The 24,206-nt window shown below is 37.0% G+C and overlaps 1 protein-coding gene across 2 annotated transcripts in view; it reads left to right on the forward strand.

Annotated features, from left to right (window-relative positions):
- The first annotated feature begins 5,267 nt into the window (after positions 1 to 5,267).
- Positions 5,268 to 24,206, forward strand: part of LOC149830037 (putative phospholipase A2 homolog 1) — a 78,120-nt gene continuing 59,181 nt past the window's right edge. The window contains exons 1-2 of one of the 2 annotated variants that reach the window (XM_090016274.1): positions 5,268 to 5,375; positions 5,568 to 5,607. In XM_090016274.1, coding sequence (XP_089872400.1) covers positions 5,280 to 5,375; positions 5,568 to 5,607 — 136 coding nt within the window. In that variant the 5' untranslated portion in view covers positions 5,268 to 5,279. The remainder of the gene's footprint in view (positions 5,376 to 5,567; positions 5,608 to 24,206) is intronic. The other variant, XM_090016275.1, reaches the window with a different exon arrangement.

Genomic DNA, 24,206 nt, shown 5'->3' on the forward strand with positions numbered 1-24,206 from the left:
TTGCATCATTCTCATGTATGCATGCTAACATACTTATGCATTTTAACATAAATCAGGTCTCTCCCTGGACCATTCAACACATATCAGTGCATAAAGCTAAAAAATTAAGCAAACACAGGTCTACCATCATGTTCTCAAGGTGATTTGCTAGAATCTCAGGCTTAACAACATTTACCCAAGTTCAAAACAACATAATATCGCATTTTGGTGCATATAAGTCAACTCTCCTAAGTATAGGAGTCGACTCATAGGCCAAACTAAACATAAACCATACTTAGAAGTCGACTCATAGGTTAAACAAAATATAACACATACCTAGGAGTCGACTCTCCTTATTTCATGAGTTGACTCAAAGGATAAGGGGTCAACTCTTCACAAAGTGAGTCGACTCTCTCAATACAAGGTGTCGACTCATAGTCTACCAGGGTCGACTCTTCCAAAATAAAGAGTTAACTCTTTTGAACAAGGGTCAACTCATATGCAACAAGGGTCAACTCTTACACTTTGTAGAATCGTGTAGCTCCACCAAAACATCATTTTAAGCTATAAGACTCCATCAAACAGTGGTTTACCCCATCCAACTCCATTCCAACATGCTACGAACAATTTCATATATATTATTCATAAAAATCCCAAGCTTAACACAAATTTTAAGCAATCATAACATGTATATGAACTTGGGTTACTCAAGCTAGCACATATGCATATTTCAACCCAAGACTTAGCTCTAATAAGTTTTTAAACACAAATTTCATTATCAAAACAAATACATATTATTTATAGCATAACTTTTATACAAAACAAAAAACATCAACACAACTAGAAGCATGTAAAACCAAAGAACATGCTTAAATACACATTCTCACATAGAATCTGCTGCATATACAATTTTTGAAAACAATATATTTAAAGCAAGATATTTTTTTTTAAAACTAATAGTCTATTTTTCAAAGAAACACACTTAAAAACATCCAACATGTTAAAACTGCATTTCAGTTCATGTATACGGTACAAAAATCAGAATTTTAAACACACTTTATAGTATAAATGAGCTATAGAATTTTTAGTTCACCTAACATGTATAAAGTCATATTTTTAAACACTTTGAAAACAAGGAGCTACAGAAAATTCAGTTCATAGAACTGTTACAAAAAATCAGTTTTTAAATACCTTATGTAGTAGCAAGTGACAGAGATTTGTATATACACTTTTCTCAATCGCTATAAAAACATATGTTTTTATTCTTAAAACATAACTTGAGCAATAACTTGATAAAAACATATAGCTAAATTAAAAATCCAAGAAAACATGAGTGCAAATCAAAATATACAACATTGATTCAACTAACTAATGCACAATTGCTTCGGGCTGGTTCTACCAAAACCCAAGTCAAACAGTCCAAAAATCTCACATAATCCATCTTACTCATCACATAATCCACTCAAGAGTCGACTCTTCTGAGCAGAGGAATTGACTCTAAGTTAAATACAACATAAACAATACCCAAGAGTCGACTCTTCTGGCTCATGAATCGGCCCTTGGGCTAAACTACACTTAAAAAACATGTTTGAGTCGACACACTCACTAAAGGAGTCAATTCACAACCCAATGAGTCAACTCTCAATGGTGCAAGAGTCACCTTACCCAAACCAATTAGTCAATTCTATCATGACATTGAGTCGACTCACCCCCAAAGGAGTTGACTCGTAGCCTCTCTACAATATTATATAAAGCACAAGTTGGAGGAGTTGACCCTTGATCTACATGAGTTGATCCTTGGATCAACAAAACATATAATTTTTCACAGCAGTCGACCTTGAACAACAAGGGTCAACCCCTAACACTTTCTAGTTCAGTTGTACACTTTTTGAACTCCAAAATCTCAGGGTTCAAACCACCCAACTCGAATGAAACTCAACCCCAAGGTAAGTCAATCCAAGAGGGTAAGATGCCCCCTAGATGGGTCCATCCCTCTTGGCTGAAAATTCTATTTTCTATTATATGGAATTTGCTAGAATCCCAAGTAGAAAAAGGATAGAAAGGAAATTAAAGCAAGAAAAGAAAAAAGGTAAGAAATAAGGCTTACCTTGTGTGTGGGGGAAAACCGAAAAGGGAAGAGGGTGGCACCCCTCTTCCCTTCCAAATTTCATGTGAGGCACATTTGGTAAGGAGCCTCACACTCTCTCTTTCTATATCGCTCACTCTCTCTAACATTTTTGAGTGAGGACCTCCTTCATGTAGTATTTTATGTGGTGGTGACATGTGGCACATGCAACCCATTTAGAAATTTAGATTTTATTTATTTAATATAAATTAGGAGGTGCCACTAGATGGTAGAATCAATGGTAGATTAAGGGCTAGGATTTGAGGAGCATTAGTTAGGGTTTTGGGGTTTTTCTATAAGAAAATAGAAGCAAGAGACCTTTGCACACATTTTGTGGTCTCTTTCTCTCTCCAAGAAAAATGCCCCACCCATTTTAGTTCTTCCTTATCTTCTTCCTTCACCACCAAGTGGCTGGTCCAACAACTATTGTAGTTATACCTTGGAGGTGACCAGATACTACATGAAGGTGCTTTGGTGGTGTGTGAAGTGGAGAGACAAAGAACCTTGAACCCAAGCACCATACGAGGTAGGTGCATCAAACGCATAGGCATGGGTCAGTCTAAACACATAGATTATACATAAGGTTTATTTAAAGATCTAAATCAAGGGTGGTTCAGACCATAGAACAACAAAAAAGGGATTTGGTTTTGGCTTTTAAAATTGGTTTTAGTGAATCCATGTCACCATATTGGATTTTTGAAAACCGGTTTGACAAAAAAAAAGATTTGAAGCTTAAAGGCAAAAATCAGTTTTGGGGAGGATTAGATCAATGATTAAGTGTTAGATCTCAATTATTTTCAGCATATTTAATGTATGAATGATGAGTTTATATGTTGCAAGCATGAGTTTTAAGTTCTAAAAAATTTTGTTATGCTGAAATTCATGTTTTTGGTAGAGGGATTTAGGCAAAATCGATGTAGAGGTTTATATTTTATGTTAGAACATATTGGTATTAGCATATAGTAAGTTAATTCCATGTTAGTTGTATCAATTAGCATGAAAATATATCTGTACGTGTTAATGCCTTGTTGGTTTTATTGATGTGTTTGAACAAATTTTGGTTTTGGGGAAAAACCCAAAAAATAAAAACACTTTTTTGGGTGTCGATATGGTTATGTCAATTCTTGCTAGCATGTTAAAGGCCAAAATGTGCTTATGGTGTGTTATCAAATGTGTTTAAGCTTATGAAATCATTGTTTGTTATGAGTTAATAGCCATTTTGATTGTATTTTTTTTTAATGCATATGAATCTTGAAATTTTCTCTTATAATGTTCACATTTTTCTGCCTGATTAGCTTCTGAATTTTTTTTGTTTCTTCTAAAAATATTAATCTAATAAATAAAAACAAAAATACTAAAATGTTTTTGTAAAACCTGTAAATTTTGATCATTTTTGGAAATAAATAGAAGTGAACGTTCTTCAGAATAAATGTGATAATGTGTTGTTATTCGAAGGCATTAGGTCCAAATAGATCTTGTATCTGAACCAGATCATATGAAACTAGTAGTTCGATCCAGATATAGAAAATAGATTTGGATCCCGAATAGATCCAAAACACATTTGGAATTCAATTAGATTTTATGGATCCAAATATTATATAACCCTAATCAAGATCTGAAAATCAATTAGAGAGTTTTATAAATTCATAATATTTAGGAATCCAACCCAAAATTCAAGATCCGTTAGAAAACCCGTATGTATATAAATAAATTAATGTAGACATAATTGCAACAAAAAGTAAAGTGGTGTTGTAGAGAGGTTTGTTGTCACTTTGGGACTTGGCACAAGTTTAAATCCTACTACACACATGGTTTTGGTAAGAAGGTATTACATTCCTTTTTGACAAAATGGCTATAACACCTATATGTACATAAATAAATTAATGGAGACTTTGTTTACAACAAAAATAACAATAGTACTATGGAAAGGTTCATTGACTCATTGGGAAATCCTGTGCGGATCAATCCTTTAGTCTGTACTGCTCCATCTCTGGTTCAGACCAGATATCTCAAATCTGGGTCGTTTAAACCTTCATCTAATTCAGAATTGACAAGTTTGGGTCACTCTCAGAACTGAACTTACGTAATCTTATGTAAAAAATTTAAATTTATATTTTTAAAAATTCTCGGATATTACAATTGATATGTTCATGTTTTATAATATGTTGCATGAATTTAATCACTATAGTTGTCCAGTAAAATGCCTTACGATTGTCATGTTGTATTATACATGTTACAAAAGAATGTGTGTTTTTATGTATGTTTGGTTCTATGTTTGCTTGTATTTTTATTGTATTCCTACTGAGATTGAGTAAGCGAGTTTAAGCGATGACGGGATGCTATAGGCACCAAGAATCAACTATTTAGGTTTGAGATTTTTTTGTTGAATATAAAGGCTTGTTAATTTGTTTTGACTCTAAACCGTTTATTTAATTGATGGATGATTTAATTTGGTTCATGAATTGTATTCTCTTTTATATCTTGAATTCCAATTCTTAAGTTAAAAATGAATGTTTTTGGTATATTAAAAAAATTAGCTATATTTTTGGGTCAAAATTTTGAGTTTATGAAAAATGGTATATTCAAAACTTGTGATATTTTGAAGATCTCACCTACGACATCATGATTATACCAGTTGTTTTAAATATCATGATAAAATTGAGAGATTTATGAAAAAATGGTCCATACTTATAAGTTTACGAGGGGGCGTTTGAATAGCAGAAAGCAGAGAAGAGAATGGAACAACCTGTCATGTCTGGTCACATCCTGCCTTGTCCAACCATCTTTAATTTTTGTTTTTGGCATTGGTGATTGTTTGTCCACTGTTCCGTGTGGGTCGGGGGATGGGGGTACGGAGCAGTGACAGACGCCAAAATACTGTATGTAGGATGCACCAAATCAGCAGCGTCCCCTCGTCGCACGTTTTCATGGGTGAGTGGACACGCGTGGGGCCTGCGCGCAGTGCATCCTTCAGACGGGGATTCAAACGCCCCATGGAGAAAAGCCTTGTCTGCTGTCCTATTTTTAATAAAAATTTAGAACTCGTGTCGGATCGTACCGGTATCCTTGTGACATCTACTGAGACCCTGAATTCGGACTCGAACCTGACCCGTTTTACAGAACACCATGTATATAATGGAGAGAACTCGATTTTCCCCCCGGAGGCGGGCGGAAGATGGAGCGAAGGATCGTTTGCGCGCTCGTTGGATGGGCAACTCTTATCATTTTCGCCGAATGCTCGGGCTCCCAATCTCGCGATCGTCTCCCGGAGGTAAAATCCTAATCCCAAGGCTCGAATTCTCGTTGATTCGTCACCGGAATCCCAATCCCTCGTTTCACTTGGAGCCTGATCGTTCCTTTGGGGGCAAACTTTCCCTAATTTCCTCCATTTCTTCGTTTCACTACGATTCGATCGCTTAGTTTTTGTTTCTCTGATGTCTTTTTTGGATTGTTTCTTGGGCAGATCGGTTGCAGCAAAACTTGCGTTGCTGATAATTGTAACTGTGAGTGTCTCATTTCTCCTTCATCTGTTTTCTGGTGTTAGATAATATTTTTCTTTTGGCATGGTGTTGTGATAATATTAGTTTGGTCTTTGGAGTTTTAGCCTTTGTTGCAACTCTCATAAGGTATGAATTTGTGTAGAATTGAAAGCTCTAAGTATTACCGTTCTTTATGTGGTGAACTTTGGTGAATTTTCTGTTGTTTATTCTTGAACTCGTTGAAATTTTAAGAGGACAGAAACTGTTTGGTATTTGTGGTCACTGTGGTTCTTTTTAAAGTGGAATTTTCTATCATACATATTGACAATCACTGCCTGTTGAATAAAAGGGAAATTCTAAGTAGTGGTGCAAATTGGTATGTGTTTGGCTAAACATGAGACTGTACTTCCTAAACTTATATCTGATAGCCAACATGGTTTCTTAAAAAATGAAAGCAATATTGGTTGATTGCTATATCGAAATGACATGGCTCATTTACTCCTAGAGCATGCAAAGCAAGTATTATTGTAATCAGAAAGAATTTTGAAAAGGTTGGAAGTTGATATTTGATTTAGATAATGGAAAGACAGATTTGAGTTCCGTCAGACTTTGGATGCGTATCTATTAGTATGGCCATTGGAAGTGACATAAAGTAGGAATAGGGACCTGAAACCTGATTAGACTTGGGCCTGGCCCAAACAGTTACTGGGGATGGGCTGAAGTCTGTAGCAAATAAAGTATTCTTTGAACCAAACCGAAATTAAGTGTATGTATTGGCCCAATAAGATCCAAGCCAAGCTAGCAGAAAGTTAGGACTTCTGGTCCATTTTGTCGGTCCCTAAGGGGCTATGTCACATGTATACGGCTGTGGATACATGGATACAACTATTTTTTTGAAGTTACAAGAGTCAAAAATCAAAATGGAGTATCCGTGTAATGTAGCTAAGGGGCCTGACCAGGTCAACCAACCTGCTTCAACCTAATGTACACCCATATGGGGAAGCTCTCATTCTCACTTGTGGAGAAGCATAAGCATGGGGCCTTCATCTATAATAAATGTGCTTAATACCAATCTTCATCTTCATGATCGTGTGCTGGTTGACAATTATGGCATTCTCCTGTGGTTTTGAAGCCACAATAAATCATAAAGCAAAAATATTAAAATTTTACCTCTTTATCCTCCATAGAAAGCCTGGTTCATTTTAGAATATTAGGGCATGTTTTTGACTATTAAAGCTTTTTCATTGGGTACTTGGGTGTCTAATGTCAAATACCATTTGGCTTATGAGGGAGATAGTTGCTAATACATTGTATGATAAGAGTAGAAGGTTTCTCTTATTTGTAAACAGAGATGCCTGCAACTTTTGTGAAGATATCGATGCTATTGTTGAAGTCCACTTTAGGCACAAAATGATATGTGCATTGTAAGTTGCTTGAAAAACCTTGATATGCATACCGTGAAATTGTGGGGTGATTGGCTTTGTCTTGCCACATAAGACATGAGACCACTTAGAGTCCCTCTCCTATATTACTATGGAAACCCTAAATAGAGTCCTCCTGTGTTACCAAGGAAATCTCATTGAGGGTTTCCCTCTTTATTTTGAAAACTTAGTGTGAGACTTCTATATAAAGAGGGTGGTTCCAAGGTGAATTTCAAGAGAGGTTCTTTGAGGGTTCTTGTTCACAAGGGTGAATGGACGCTTGTTCAAATTGCAAAAAGGGAGGAGAAAGAAGGTAGTGCTGATTTCAGTTTTGACTTGTAGGGTCGAGGTAATCCGTATTGTCTGCATTATTAGTCTATATCTTCTTATTCTTGAGAGCCTTGTAACATCGCATACTTGCTGGTTTCAATAAAGATTTCTCTCGTACTCTCTCTGTAGATGTAGGTGGTTTTGCCGAACCAGGTAAATTCAGTGTCTTGTGTGCTTGATTACTTTCTTGTTCTTTCATTACATTGTGTGTTTGTACACTTCCCGCGCCCTCAAACTGGTATTAGAACAAGACCCGATCTTAGAGCTTGTTCACGATGACAATGAAAGGATCAAGCGTGAAGTACGAGATTGAAAAGTTTAATGGGAAGATGAACTTTGGGTTATGGCAATATAGAGTGAAAAATCTTTTAACCCAACATGGTCTGGTTAAAGTCCTCTATGGGAAAAATAAGAAACCCAATGATATGTCTGATGATGATTGGGATGACATATGTGAAAGAGCGGTTAGTGTTATTCGACTTAATCTTGCAAATGTCCTCTATAATGTCATGAATAGACCTGCCCCAAAGCTATGATTGAAATTAGAGAACTTATACATAACAAAATCGTTGACTAATAAGCTTTATTTGAAAAAGCAAATATATGCTCTTTAGACGGTGGAAGACTCGAATTTACAGGATCACTTGAATGTCTTCAATAGGATCTTGACTTAGTTGTTGAGTCTTGATGTAACGCCTTGGATTTCCAAAAACAAAACTTGGTAAAAAATTCATGGATTTTTTTTTCTTTGCAGCGGAATTTAGAAAAGGTCTTTAGCAGCGGAAATAGACGATAGTTAGTCATCGGTTTTAGAAGATGTTGGACAATTCACAGGTATGTGACCATACACTCATTGACCACCAAAGTATTCCATTTACACAAACCAAAATGAGTTATTTATTGCAAATAACATTGCTTGGTAAAGCGATATTCTATAAATTTGGTTTTATAAATGAAATGTCCAACACAGTCACGAGGAGCCCTGGAACTTGATGCCACCCTACTCCGCATATCACATCGTAGGTCTAGTACTTGTATCTCCCATAAAACAGGGTCAGAACCATTGCTGGTTTGGTAGAAAAACATTCAAATTCTAACAAGTATAAAGCTTGAAAACATGGGGAGTCTCTTCAGGGTCATGGTTGGAATATCGTAGCTCAAGTTTTCACGACTTAGCGTATAAACATGAGAAGCCTCTTCAGGGCCGTAGTTGAAACATCGTAGTTCAAGTCTCCACAACTTAGCGTATAAACATGAGAAGCTTCTTCAGGGGCGCGGTTGAAACATCGTAGCTCAAGTCTCCACAACTTAGCGTATAAACATGAGAAGCTTCTTCAAGGCCGCGGTTGAAACATCGTAGCTCAAGTCTCCACGACTTAGCGTAACGGTATCCCATGAATCAAAGCAAGAGCTCCTCGAGCTTAGCTTAGTCATGCAAATACAATTTGGGTCTTTTGCCAGATCAGTCCAGCAATATACCAATATTAATACCTTGTACAAGGTGATGCATGAGTAACACTAACGAACATTCATTCATCGATGTACCTATAGCTAATGCATCATTTCAATAATTACTCGTTCACCCCTTGGTACGCTAGAGAACTTAACTTTGGCATCAAACGAAGCCATTTGGGGGTTTATTATGCAATGTATTTTGTATACCCTAGAGGCTTGAGTGTGTTAAAATATATGTAATTCATATATATATATATATTATCTAAAATACCCAATAGGGGTATTTTAGTCATTTCACAAGTACCCGATAGGGGTACTTGTTTCTTTTCTTTCTTTTTTGTAAATTCTTTTTTTATTTTTTACTTTTTTATTTTTTGTATTTTTGCCCACCTAAAAGGGGCCCCACCATGGAGTCGGTGGGGCCCCCAACGGTCACATTTGTGACCGTTGGGGGCTCCCAACGACTCCATGGGAGCCCCTAGGTGGCTCTTCTTTTAAGGCCATAAGGTCACTCCTCCTCTCCTCCTTTTGTGTATAAATAGGGGTGAACCCCTCTTGTATTCTTCACTCTTGAGAGCTCTCTCTCTTTTCAATAAGAGACATTTATATTTTTATGTTGTGTTGTCTCTTGTGGGTTTGGGTGTTAGCCCTTTTGTTTGTTCATTAGTGGATGTTGTAAGTGCTTAATGCACTCTTTGCTTTTCAGCATATTTCATTACATGGTATCAGAGCCTTGTGTATGCTCTTCTTCTTAATATAGCTAGTTGTGTAGCTATATTTTTTTCTTGTTGTATCTCTCTTCATTTATCCTCTTGTGAGTGATTAAAATGGAAGGAGAACAAAAGATTGATCTCTCCTTCAACCTCAATGGCTCCAACTACATGATGTGGGCCGCCGCCATGGAGAACAACCTCAAGGGTAAAAAACTTTGGGGATACGTTATGGGCACCATTCCGGAACCACAACTCCAACTAACTAAGATGGATGGTGATCAAGAAAAAACTCTTGAAGGAAATGCCCACATGAAGGCCATTGAAGATCACCAATCTAAAGTGGAAGATTGGGAAAGTAAGCATGCCAAGATTCTTGCTTGGTTCATGAACAATGTGGAACTCAAGATTTGCGCCAACATTGCCAAGTTTCGGATGACTAATGAAGCATGATTCTTTATGAAAGGTATGTTACTCAAAAAGACCTTGCTCATAAATTCTTTCTTCAAGAAAAAATCCAAACTATCAAGCAAGGAGAAATGAGTGTAAGAGATTACTTTAGCACTCTTGGACCCCTATGGGATGAACTATCTTTACTAGAACCAAAATGGGTTTCTAGTGTGGATGTGGAATTAAGGAGAGAACAAATGGAAAAAGAGCACTTTCCAATTTTTACATGGGCTTAGGCCCGAATATGAACAAGTTAGATCTTCCCTCCTACATAGATCTAAGCCTCTTCCCTTGGAAGATGCCATAGCCGAAATATGCCAAGAAGAAACTCGTCTTGGCATGATTAAAGGAGAAGATGATGTCTTGGTCGTATCAAAACCCGACAATCATATGAAAGCTTACAAACCTCCAAATTTTGGAAGGCAAAATAATTATAATGGCAACTATAGAAAAGCCATTTGCCATCATTGTCAAGAGCCGGGTCATATAAGACCTAATTGCCCTAAGTTGAATGAAGCACCTAAAAATAAGGTTGCTTCCGTTGAAGAAGCTACTCAAAAGAAAAAGGAAACCATCAAAAGGAAGGAATCTTTTTCTCTTGCTCAACTATCGGAAGCACTACAAACTTTACTCAAGATACTATCAACCTCGGGTGCCGCCATAGCTTCTTCCTCTCCTCCAGGTATGTCTTCTTGGATCCTTGACTCTGGAGCTTCCTTTCATATGACCCCGCTTGAAAATGAGCTTTTCGATTAGTGTAATAACTATAAAAACTGCTATGTTTCAACTGCCGATGGTACATCTTTACAAGTAAAAAGTTTTGGAACTTTACACTTTTCCAAAGATTTCTTTGTGCTAAACGTGAGAGTTGTACCTCAACTTAATTTAAATCTCTTCTCTGTTGCTCAAATATGTGATCATGGATGTGAAATCTCCTTCTCAACTAAGGATTGCTCTATACAGGATCTCCGGTCCGAGAAACAGATTGGGCAAGGCCATAGGAGGGGAGATCTCTATTACATGAGCAACTTGAAACTCTCCACTAACTCTTTTTGTAACCATGTCCAAGATAAAAATATTGAAATTTGGCATCAAAGACTTGGACATCCAAGTTTCTCAAAATGTACTCATTTCCATTTGGAAAATTTTTTTGTAATGAGAAACATTTTGTTTGCAAGAATTGTATTTTTGGCAAAATGAAATCCACTCTTTTTCCAAACTGAACTTTTGTGTCCAAAAGACCTTTTGAGTTAGTCCATTCGGACATTTGGGGTCCTTCCCCGGTCATGTCTAAAGGAGGGTACTCCTATTACGTTAGTTTCATTGATGACTACACTAGGTATGTATGGATCTACTTTCTCAATTTAAAATCCGAAGTCTTTGACTTCAAAAAATTTCATATGATAGTTAAAAATCAATTTTCAAGTAATATCTCTACTCTTAGATCCGATTCGGGTGAAGAATATTTATCAAAAGAATTTCAAAATTATTTAGAAGTAAATGGAATTTGTCATCAAAGATCGTGTCCTAGGACTCCCCAACAAAACGGCTTGGCCGAAAGAAAGCATAGACACATCATGAAAACCACTAGGACACTCCTTATTTCCAAAGAAATTCCGAAGAGTTTTTGGGCCGAAGCGGCCTTAACCTCAACTTAATAAATAGAATGATATCTTCATCCTTAAAAAATACATCTCCATATGGAAAACTATTTGAAAGAACACCCGATTTCAATAGATTAAGAATTTTTGGGTGTAAATGTTTTGTCCTTACACATAAACGAGACAAATTATCTCCTAAAGCTATTGAATGCGTTTTCTTGGGATATGGAGAAAATCAAAAGGGTTTTAGATGTTTTGACTTGAAAAATAACAAACTCTATGTATCCAAAGATGTAACCTTTTTTGGAAAATGAAAATTGTTTTATGAAAACTAAAGATATTGACGAAAGTGAATATGCTTTTTTATTTGATCTTCTATCTCAAGAAGATGAGACTCCTCAAGAAGAGGAAATCTCTAATGAGTCTTTGAATGACCTAGAGGATATTCCTCTTGACAATGTTGTAGATGAAAGTGATAGACCAATCCAAACCTATGTTAGGCGTGGTCAACAAACTCAAATGAGCGCCTTAGAAAAATACTCTCAAGGATCCAACATAGAAGAAACCTCTTTAAGGAGATCCGGTCGGATCTCCAATCCTCCTAATAGGTTTGTTTCCTATGAGTCCCTAACTCCAAGGTATAAAGCGTGTCTAATTGCGTTGCACTCATTTCATGAACCTTCACACTATAATGAGGCCAAAAACATTCCCCAATGGGTTGAAGCCATGAACTTAGATCTTAGTGCCCTTGAAAAGGCAAAAACTTGGGAAATAACTTTGTTACCCACTGGAAAGAAATCAATTGGATGTAGATGGGTCTTCAAAATTAAAACTAAGAGTGATGGTTCATTAGAATGTTATAAAGCCCGGTTAGTAGCCAAATGATATGCTCAAGAATATGGTATAGATTATGAAGAAACCTTCGCACCTGTTGCTAGAATGACTAGTGTTAAGACTCTTATTGCCATTGCGTCAGTGAAAAAATGGCTTATCTATCAACTAGATGTTAAGAATGCATTTCTGAATGGCGAATTAAATAAAGAAGTTTACATGGATCCCCCACCAGGAGTATCTATTGGTAAAAATAAAATTCTAAAACTTAAAAAGGCATTATATGGTTTAAAACAAGCCCCAAAGGCTTGGCATGATAGATTTAGTAATGTAATGACAAGTTTGAATTTTCGTTCATGTTATACTGACACTGCTTTGTTTGTGAAAAGTGCAGGGTCTTCAGTAGTTATTTTACTACTTTATGTTGATGATATGATCATCACTGGAAGTGATGAACAAGAAATTTATGATATTAAGAAAGTTTTAAAAGAACATTTTGACATGTCTGATCTTGGTTTCTTAAGATACTTTTTAGGGATTGAAGTGACGTACTCTCCTCGAGGGTACATTCTCTCTCAGATGAAACTGGCTGCTGACATTTGTTCCAAATCTGGTATCTCCGATGATAAGAATACAGAAACCCCTGAAGTCATCAATGCAAAATTAAGGTTGGAAGATGGAACACCTCTCGAGGATCCTACTCCCTACCGGCAACTTGTTGGGTCCCTAACCTACTTATCCATTACTCGGGCAGACATAGCTCATGCTGTCCACTCTGTCAATCAGTTTCAACATGCACCTACAACCGTGCACATGAGTGCAGTCTTAAGAATCGTCAAATATATCAAAAACACCATAACTAAGAGAGTTTTTCTTTCCTCCTCCTCATCACTTGATTTAATTGCTTATACTGATGCTAATTGGGGAGGAAATCCCAATGACCAAGTCTCAACTACGGGATTTTGTGTTTTCTTAGGTGACTATGATTTCTTGGAGATGCAAGAATCAACACAAAATATCCTTGTCCTCAACGGAAGCGGAATATCGTGCTATGGCCACTACAACCATGAAACTTGTATGGCTAAGAAGTCTCCTCGGTGATATGAGCATTATCATCTCTACTCCTTCGAAGATGTGTTGTGACAACAAAAGTGCAATTTATATTGCAAGCAATCACACCTTCCATGAGCGTACTAAGCATATTGAGATGGACTGCCATTACGTACGTGATGAATACCTGAGAGGAACCATAGCACTACCTTACGTCACATCTGAGTACCAGTTGACAGACTTCTTCACTAAGGCCCTTGCTGCTCCTCGTTTTTTGTTTCTCCTTAACAAGCTTTCGGTTATATCCCCGTAAAGCTTGAGGGAGGGTGTTAAAATACATGTAATTCATATATATATATGTTTATATACATATATATATATATGTATTATCTAAAATACCCAATAGGGGTATTTTAGTCATTTCACAAGTACCCGATAGGGGTACTTGTTTCCTTTCTTTCTTTTTTGTAAATTCTTTTTTTATTTTTTGTATTTTTGCCCACCTAAAAGGGGCCCCACCATGGAGTCGGTGGGGCCCCCAACGGTCACATTTGTGACCGTTGGGGGCTCCCAATGACTCCATGGGAGCCCCTAGGTGGCTCTTCTTTTAAGGCCATAAGGCCACTCCTCCTCTCCTCCTTTTGTGTATAAATAGGGGTGAACCCCTCTTGTATTCTTCACTCTTGAGAGCTCTCTCTCTTTTCAATAAGAGACATTTATATTTTTATGTTGTGTTGTCTCTTGTGGGTTTGGGTGTTAGCCCTTTTGTTTGTTCATTAGTGGATGTTGTAAGTGCTTAATGCACTCTTTGCTTTTTCGCATATTTCATTACAGAGTGACCCTGTCCGTAGTGGGGTGACAATTTTCATGTCGGGAGACCCCCATCAGGCCGATTCGAATGCATCTTTCTACTGCAGTAGTAGGGTTCAATTGTAGATTTTAAGGATAACCCGACCTTCTAACCTTTGAGTGATGAGAGGTCACCTCAATTTTTTGGTCCATAACATCATACAGGTCACTCGAGGTGGTACCATCGTCGTCATGCCACGATGAGTGCAAGTCCTGAAGGGGTTCAACGATATAATCTTTCTTATTAAGACATTGAGTGCCACATAGGCATGTGAAAATCTCTATAAAAAGAGATTTTGTGTATAAACACAATACTAGAAACACAAAGTGTGCACAAAGGCATAAAAGGAGAACTCTCACAAGTGCACAAAGGCACGGATACAAATGCACAAACGTAAAAAAATATCAACTTCAATATCTTGGGTCCCAAAAGGGGGCTTTACAAAAGTGTAAGTTACAAGGGGGTAACACCCCATATTTATAATACAAGGGAGAGAAGGAATGAGGGAGTGTTGGGCTCCCAACGGCTCTAAATAGAGCTGTTGGGAGTCCAACAACTCTCTCTACTTTATGCTTTTTGACTTTGGTCAAAAAAGCATAAAGCCAAATAAGTCCAAAACTAAACTAAAAAAGAAAAAAAACCTAACCTAGTTAAATAAACTAACCTAATCCTAACTAAACTTAAAAGTTAACTAAAATTATGAGATTACATATTAAATTATGTTACATTATTTAACACCCCCTTCAAACTTAGGGTGACATAACCGAAAGTTTGCCAAGAAGGAAGTTAAATCTTGGAGAGCACAACACTTTGGTGAATAAGTCTACTAGTTGATATTCTGATGTAACATATGGAAGGTCTTTGGTTCTTCTTAAGTATTCTTCACGAACATAGTGGCAATTCATCTCAATGTGCTTCGTACGCTCATGAAATGTGTGATTTTTGGCAATGTAAATTGCACTTTTATTATCACAACATAGTTTTGTGGGCCATTGAATTTGAATATTCATATCTTACAGTAAGTTGCGAATCCAAACAATCTCCATGATAGTAGATGCCATGGCTCTATATTCAGCTTTTGTGGATGAAAATGAGACCTTATGTTGTTTCTTGCATCTCCAAGAAATTAAAGATTCCCCTAAAAAAATACAAAAACCAGTGGTGGAGTGACTATTATTTGGGTCACCTCACCAATCAGAGTCAGTATAAGTAATTAAATTCAATTTTGAAGAAGAAGATAGAAATACCCCATTGTTTACTATGCCCTTTATATATCTGATGATGCAGAGAATGGCGCTCATATGAACTCTAGTAGGTGCATGTTGAAACTAACTAGCAACATATACTGCATGAGAAATATCAGGCCTCGTAATGCTAAGATATGTTAAAGATCCAACCAGTTGCCGGTAATATGTGAGATCTTTTAGGAGAATCCCATCATCAATCTTCATCTTTGAACCTACTATTTCAGGAGTTTCACAGACTTTGTCATCTGTGATTCCTGATTTGTCAAGAATCTCACAAGCAAGTTTAGTTTGAGACAAAAAATAGCCTCTGTGAGAATAAGCAACCTCAATTCCCAAAAAATATGTCCAAAATCCTAAGTCTCACATTTCAAATCTTGAAGTCAGGATAAATTTAATGCTCTTGATTCCTTTGACATCATCACCTGTTATTAATATATCATCAACATATAACAGTAATATAACAATCCCTGCATCAGATTTCTTAACAAACAATGCAGTATCAATATAACATGAAGTAAAACCATTTTCAGTCATTATATTGTTAAACCTATCGTGCCAAGCCTTCAGAGCTTGTTTCAAGCCATAAAGAGCTTTACGAAGACGAAGAACTTTATTTTTAGGAATTTCTATACTAGGTGGAGCATCCATGTAGACTTTTTCATTAAGATCACCATTTAGAAAAACATTTTTAACATCCATTTGGTAAATATTTCATTTTCTAATGGAAGCAATGGTGATGAGACATCTGACAATAACCATACAAGCTACTGGAGCAAATGTCTCTTCATAGTCAATCCCGTATTCTTGACTATACCCTTTAGCTACAAGACGAGTTTTATACCTCTCAAGAGATCCATCACTCTTGGTTTTGACTTTTAACACCCATCGACATCCTATAGTTTTCTTTCTGTAGAATGTAGATGTGATGAGCAGACACCTGTGTAGAGAGAGAGAGAGAGAGAGAGAGAGAGAGAGTCGGCTGCACAATAAGAAAACTTGTTAAACTGTAATTAGGGCTACTCTTTATGTTAAATAGAGAGAGGCCAAAAAGAATAAATTACATCTAAGTCCATCATTAAATTAAAATTTCAAATAACCTCTAATCTAAGAAGACTTAAACTTAAAACCACCTAATCTCAACACTCCCCCTCAAGCTGGAGCATAGATATCAATCATGCTCAGCTTGTCACAACATTTTGAGAAATTTGGTCTAGCAAGAGGCTTTGTAAACATATCTGCAACTTGGTCTTCCGACTTTAGATATTTGGTAGTGATATGACCAGTTTGAACCATATCTCTTACATAGTGGCAATCCACCTCAATGTGCTTTGTTCTGTCATGAAAGACAGGATTGTTCGCTATATATGTTGCAACCTTGTTATCACATATCATGGTCATAGGAGAGGAAACCTTCACCTGAAGATCATGAAGAACAGTACGAACCCACATCAATTCAGCAGCAGTTTGGGCCATAGCCCGATATTCTGATTCTGCACTCGACCTAGAAACCACATTTTGTTTCTTCTCCAAGAAATCAAGTTGTCTCCCAAAAACACACAGAATCCTGTGGTAGATTTTCTATCCACTACAGATCCTGCATAGTCAGCATCAAAATAGGCCACTATCTCCAGAGTTCCACCTTTCCTGAACAATAACCCCTTTCCAGGAGAAGATTTTAGATATCTGAGAATCATTATAGCTGCATTCTAGTGTACCTCAGTTGGTTTGTCCATAAACTGGCTAACTTTGCTTACTGCTAAAGCAATATCTGGCCTGGTCACAGTTACATACAGTAGCTTCCCTACTAGGGAGCGATAGCTTTTGCTATCAACCGGTTTTGACCCTTCTTTAAACAACTGAACTTTATGGTCCATGGGAATATTTGCTGGTTTAGCTCTCAACATTCCCGTTTCCTTTAATAAGTCAAAAACATACTTCTGTTGAGACAAAACCATCCCTTCACGGCTCTTAGCAACTTCTATACCAAAAAAATATCTTAGTGAACCAAGGTCTTTTGTAACAAAGTGTTTTTGAAGATGAGCCTTTGTGGTTTCAATATCTTTCACATTGTCTCCTGTAAGAATGATGTCATCCACATATACCACCATAACAACTATGCCTGCGTTAGTTTTCTTGATAAATAGTGTATGACGCCTTTCTCAATCTACACACCTTCTGACACTCCCCCTCAACCTCGAATCCTGGAGGTTGTTGCATGTAAACGGTCTCTGATAGATTCCCATATAGAAATGCATTTTTCACATCTAATTGGTACAAGCTCCAACCATGCTGAACAACTACTGAGAGAACAAGACGAATGGTACCCATCCGTGCAACAAGAGAAAAAGTTTCAAAGAAATCAATACCATATGTCTGAGTATACCCTTTTGCTACTAATCTGGCTTTGTACCTTTCAATAAAACCATCAGATTTGTACTTTATTGTATATACCCATTTACATCCAACAATGTCAGCATCTGCTGGGGAATCAACTAGATCCCATGTATGCTGAGATACTAAAGCATCCATTTCTTCTTGCATGGCCAGCTTCTAGCGGTTATCAAGATCTGCCTGTTGATAGTTCAGAGGAATAGTTTCGGCAGATAAGGCTGAAATAAAAGTTTTCATCTGATTTCCAATTCTGGCATCGGAGACAAAATGAGATATGGGATATAAGGTACATTGTCGTGTCCCCTTGCGTAAAGCAATAGGCCTATTATCATCATCATGAAGATCACTATTGTTAGTAGAACTTACCTCAGGGGAAGAAGAAGATGAAGGCAACAGAGGTGGAGTTCTACGCACATATACCAATGGAGGATTATTAAATCTTGAAGAGGATGAAGTTTGGTTCGGTAATGAGGGCACAAATTCCAAAGGAAAAGGAGGTATAGGTAATTGAAAAGACTCAGTTGGATCAACCTACAGTGGGGAATCGATACTAGAGTAATATGGAGTGGATTCCAAGAAAGATATATCCGCACTGACATACTCTCGGCGAGAAATAGGATCATAACATCGATAGCCCTTTTGATTTTTGGGATAACCTATAAATATGCATTTTGTAGCTTGAGCAGCTAATTTATCACGGTCAGGGCCAAGTTTGTGTACAAAACAAACACATCCAAATATTTTTGGCGAGAAAGAGAAGAGTGGGGCATTAGGTTTCAGGATATGTAATGGAATTTGATCACCCACAGAAGATGAAGGCATGCAGTTGATCAGATAACAAGCAGTGGTAATCGCATCACCCCAGTATAACGCATGAACATTAGATTGAATCATAATGGTCCGGGCAACATCAAGCAAGTGCCGATGTTTTCGTTCAACCACCCCATTTTGTTGAGATGAATAGGCACAGGAAGTTTGGGGTTGAATGCCATGATCTTGGTAAAATTGTAACAAAGCTTTTGATTTAAACTCAAGAGCATTATCAGTGCGAACAATCTTGACAATAGATTCAAATTGAGTTTTTATTTCAAGAATTAAGGATTTGATAATACTTGGAACTTCAAATCGTTCTTTTATTAAAAACACCCATGACAATTTAGAGAAATCATCAACAATAACAAGATAGTATCGACACTGAGTCCTAGTAGGAATCTTACTAGGACCCATACATCTGCATGAAGAAGTTCAAAAACTTTATTACTAGACTGACTCTGACTCGAAGGGAACGAACTTCGATGATGCTTGCCCAGCTGACATGCTTCACACTGAAATGATGTAGTGGAAGGAATTTGAGGAAAGACCGAACAAAGCTTTGACAATAAAGGATGACCAAGACGACGATGCCAATGAACAGGACTGAATGAGTGTTCCACTGCAGCATGAACATTACCCACTGGATGATGTAGGTAGTAAACTCCATTTTCTTCATAGCCTCCACCAATCTTCTTCCCTGTCAGCAAATCCTGAAAATGACAATCCATCGGATCAAATATTACTCTACAAATTTGTTCTTTTGTAAGGCAACTAACAAAGAGTAAACTTTGAGGAAAGTTTGGAGCATGAAGAACATTTTTCAACTGTAAGGAGGAGGATATAGAAATATTTCCCTGACCAACAACCGGGGAGAAACTCCCATCAACTAATGAGACTCCTCGATGTACAGTAATATCCTTTAGATCTGAAAAAACAAGTGAATTTCCAGATAAGTGTCTGGATGCACCAGAGTCAATAATCCACTTACTGTCAGTTGGATGAAGATGATTTCCTGTTGAGTAGGCAACACTAGCTACAGGAGGAGTGAAACTCAAAGGACGAAGAGCTATCAGCTCATCATATTCAGCACGACTGAGGGTGATACTATGGTCACTTGCAGAGATATTATCCTGTACATTTGTTGCCTCGAGAGTAGTAACATTTGCTTTAGGAGCATATGACTTTGATGAAGAAGAGGTTGGCTGACCATGCTTATCCCAGCAACGATCTTCTAAATGTCCAGATTTTCCACAGAATGTACATTGAAGCTTTGCTCTGCCTTCCATACCTCGTCCACGACCTCGTCCTCTGATATTCTGAATATTTCTACGCCCATAACCAGATGAGACAACAAGAGCAAATGACTGAGTCACAGGCTGAGATTGTGGAAGAGAGATCGCAAGTCTACTCAGACGATTGTATGCATCAACAAGAGTAGGTAGATCTAATCCAGTCAACATTTGGACTTTTGCAACAGAAAATTCTGAAGAGAGACCTGTAAGAAAGCGAGCAACCATAGTTTGTTCTTGATGATCCTTTTGCTTCGAGCAACAAAGAGGCCTGTGAGCATTGAGTCTTTCAAACACAGCTTTGACAGAGGCATAGTACTGGGCCAAGGTCTGATCTCTCTGTTGCAAATTATATATTTTCTGTTCGACTTGCAGGATACGACTCACATTAGTCTCTTGTGAGTACGTATCTCGAAGATTGTCCCACATCAGTTTGACTGTATTATAGTAAATTAATCCATCTGCAATATGGGGTTCGACACTATTCATGATCCATGACATGACTATGTCATTATCTTCATCCCAAGTAACATATTTTCCCAATTTTTCAGTGGGTTCATCTTCCAACAAAATATGTTTTCTACGATGTCCAGATACCGACATCATAAAAGTTCTGGATCACCTGGCATAGTTGTTTTCATTCAACCTTACAGAAGAGCCGTACGAGAAGGGATTGACAAAAGCCTTATACTCCCCAATATGTTCAATTTTGGAATCACATTTCGAAGTTTTAGCCATACTGAAGATGTAATTCTATTTCAGCAAACAAAAAAAAATAATCAGATTACCTCACTTGAACAACAAGTGTTATAATCACGCGTCAGGCAATATGACAACCAGTAAATAACATCAGCCCATAAACAGGAAGAATTTTTCAACACAGCAGGGAATCACTGCTGCTGTTTCCACGACAGAAAGAACAACAACCCACAAAGATCACGCATGTTGTTTCCACGACAGAAAGAACAACAACCCACAAAGATCACGCCTGATATTTTCCAATACAGCAGGGAATCACGCTTGCTGTTTCCATGACAGAAAGATCACGCCTGCTGTTTCTACAACAGAATCTGAAACTAACATGCTTCTTTCACAACATGCATGTTAAAATAAAACCACGACACAGCAGGGAATATTGACTGCAAAAGAACCACAACACAACAGGGAATAACGACTGTTGAAATCCATATTCTGAAATAAAACAACCAACTAAAAACCAGGGAATCACGACCAACGATAATATGCAGACGCAGAAAAGGAATCACGACAATTGCTGCTCTCAAACATATAAAGCTCGACAACCAATAAGAATATCAGTTCTTCAGGGTACGGTTAAACAAATCAGTCATATCTCGATCACACGCAACAACACAGGAAATGAGTTTGCTGCTGCTTCCAAACAGCAAAAAATCACAGCAAGAAATCATAGCAGGAAATCACGGCAAAAAAGAATTACTCCAAACTGAGGAGCTCAAGGGTTACGGCTACTAGACCAAGGGCACACATCCACATCTGCTCCCTTAGATCTGATGACAGATCTAGGTCAAATCCCAGATCTGTTATCAGATCTTACAAAAAAAAAACAGCAAACCTGATTTCAATTTTTTTTTCGTTGGAGAAGATCAATCCCTATTGATCACGCTCTCGAGATCACTGGCTTTGATACCATGTAGAATGTAGATGTGATGAGCAGACACCTGGGTAGAGAGAGAGAGAGAGAGTCGGCTGCACAATAAGAAAACTCGTTAAACTGTAATTAGGGCTACTCTCTATGTTAAATAGAGAGAGGCCAAAAAGAATAAATTACATCTAAGTCCATCATTAAATTAAAATTTTAAATAACCTCTAATCTAAGAAGACTTAAACTTAAAACCACCTAATCTCAACACTTTCCACTGGAAAACGTTTGAAATTCTAAAGTGTTGGCTTTCCCAAGCGCTTTGAGTTCATTCTCCATGACTTCTCTCCATTCAATACATCGTTTGACATCTTCAAAATTTTTCGGTTCAAAATGAGTGAATAGCACTTAAGCAAGCCCGATATTTAGGAGAGAAAGAATCAAAAGATACGAATCTAGACGGAGTTCTTCTAGTTCTCTCGGTTCTTCTAGGGTTTGAATCATGTGGGGGGATAGATTCACTAGGTTCACTATATTGCTCAATAGCACTTCTAAAGGGGAGTCTATCTCTAGGAGTATAGGTGATAGGGTCTCTAGTTATATTTTCTTCTTGAGAGGTAGTAGGGTTAGAGTTATTGTTGATTTCAACCACTTCATTGTCACTGTTATATGTTGATTCATCATCACTAGAGATATCATCATCTTTAGATAAAAGATCAAAGAGAAAGGAATAGTCGACATTTTTTAAATGAGATTCATTCTTTTCAAAACCACTATCATTTTCCAAAAATGTTACATTCCTTAAGACATATAACTTATCATTTTTAGTATCATAACATTGAAACCCTTTTTGGGTTTCAGAGTAGCCAAAAAAAGCACAAAGAATGGCTTTAGGTGAGAGTTTATCATTCTTATCTGTAAGGACAAAGCACTTACAACAAAAAACTCTCAATCTATTATAATCGGGTTCTTTTTCATATAGAGTTTCGAAAGGAGAAATTTTATCTAAATTTTTGGATGAAAGACGATTAATAAGATAAACTGAAGCAAGAGCCGCTTCGGCCCAATTTTTTTTGGCATACTTTGAGAAATAAGAAGGGTTCTAGTGGTTTCAATGATATGCCTATGCTTTCTTTCGGCCAAATCATTTTGTTTTGGGGTCTTAGGACACGATCTTTGATGGACAATACCATAATCTTCAAGATATTTCTTAAACTCATTAAAGATATATTCACCTCCGAAATCGGTCCTAAATATCTTTAAATTACTATTAAATTGATTCTTAATTATCATATGATATGATTTAAAACATGAAAACACTTCATGCTTATGTTTAAGGAAATATATCCAACAATATCGAGAAAAATCATCCACAAAAATCACATAATAGGCAAAGCCTCCCTTGGATATGACGGGTGCCGGTCCTCAAACATCCGAATGAACAATTTCAAAAGGTTTTGTGGTAAACATAGATCTTTGTTCAAAAGGCATACTTCTCATTTTTAAAAAAAATTGATGATGTTGGCATTGATCTTGGTTTCAACGGATGAGAAGATCCAAGATATGATCTTGAAGTTTTTCATTTCGCATTCCTCATGTTTCTTTGAATATTCTTCAAGAGCCTTTTATCTTTCTTCTCCTTCAAGAATTTTGATTTCTCCTCTTTCAACCATCGTAATTTTTGGTTTGGGTTCCATTATGGAACCTTGAACATGTCCTCAAAGCCCATTTCCTTTAACATGAGCTTCCATATTTCCGGCCCATACATGATAATTGGAACCATTGAGCTTAAAGGCAAGAGAGAAATGAGAGTCTTTTTCACCTATTAGAGAGATAAGATGAATGAGAAAAATACGTACCACAAAGAGATTTTAACTCTTGTTGTAGTAATCTTCTAAAATATTTGATAAAGAGAAGTCTTCACGCCAATCTTGAAAAAATTGAAGGCACGCTTTTTGAGGCACTTGATATTGTGAAGAATTACAAGATTTTCCTTCCCAAGCAACCTTGCTTTGGTACCATGTGAAAATCTCTATAAAAAGAGATTTTGTGTATAAACACAATACTAGAAACACAAAGTGTGCACAAAGGCATAAAAGGAGAACTCTCACAAGTGCACAAAGGCACGAATACAAATGCACAAACATAAAAAAATATCAACTTCAATATCTTGGGTCCCAAAAGGGGGCTTTACAAAAGTGTAAGTTAAAGGGGGTAACACCCCATATTTATAATACAAGGGAGAGAAGGATTGAGGGAGTGTTGGGCTCCCAACGGATCTAAATAGAGCTGTTGGGAGTCCAACAACTCTCTCTACTTTATGCTTTTGACTTTGGTCAAAAAAGCATAAAGCCAAATAAGTCCAAAAGTAAACTAAAAAAAGAAAAAGAAACCTAACCTAGTTAAATAAACTAACCTAATTCTAACTAAACTTAAAAGTAAACTAAAACTATGAGATTACATATTAAATTATGTTACATTATTTAACAAGGCAATCCAGTGCATTATGCACCAAGGGAATATGTACCTCAAACGTCACTAAGTTTTTCGAAGCACGGGCCGGTTCT

The sequence above is a fragment of the Nuphar pumila genome, chromosome 8 (genome assembly GCF_984573655.1).
Source record: "Nuphar pumila chromosome 8, dmNupPumi1.hap1.1, whole genome shotgun sequence".
NCBI lineage: Eukaryota > Viridiplantae > Streptophyta > Magnoliopsida > Nymphaeales > Nymphaeaceae > Nuphar > Nuphar pumila.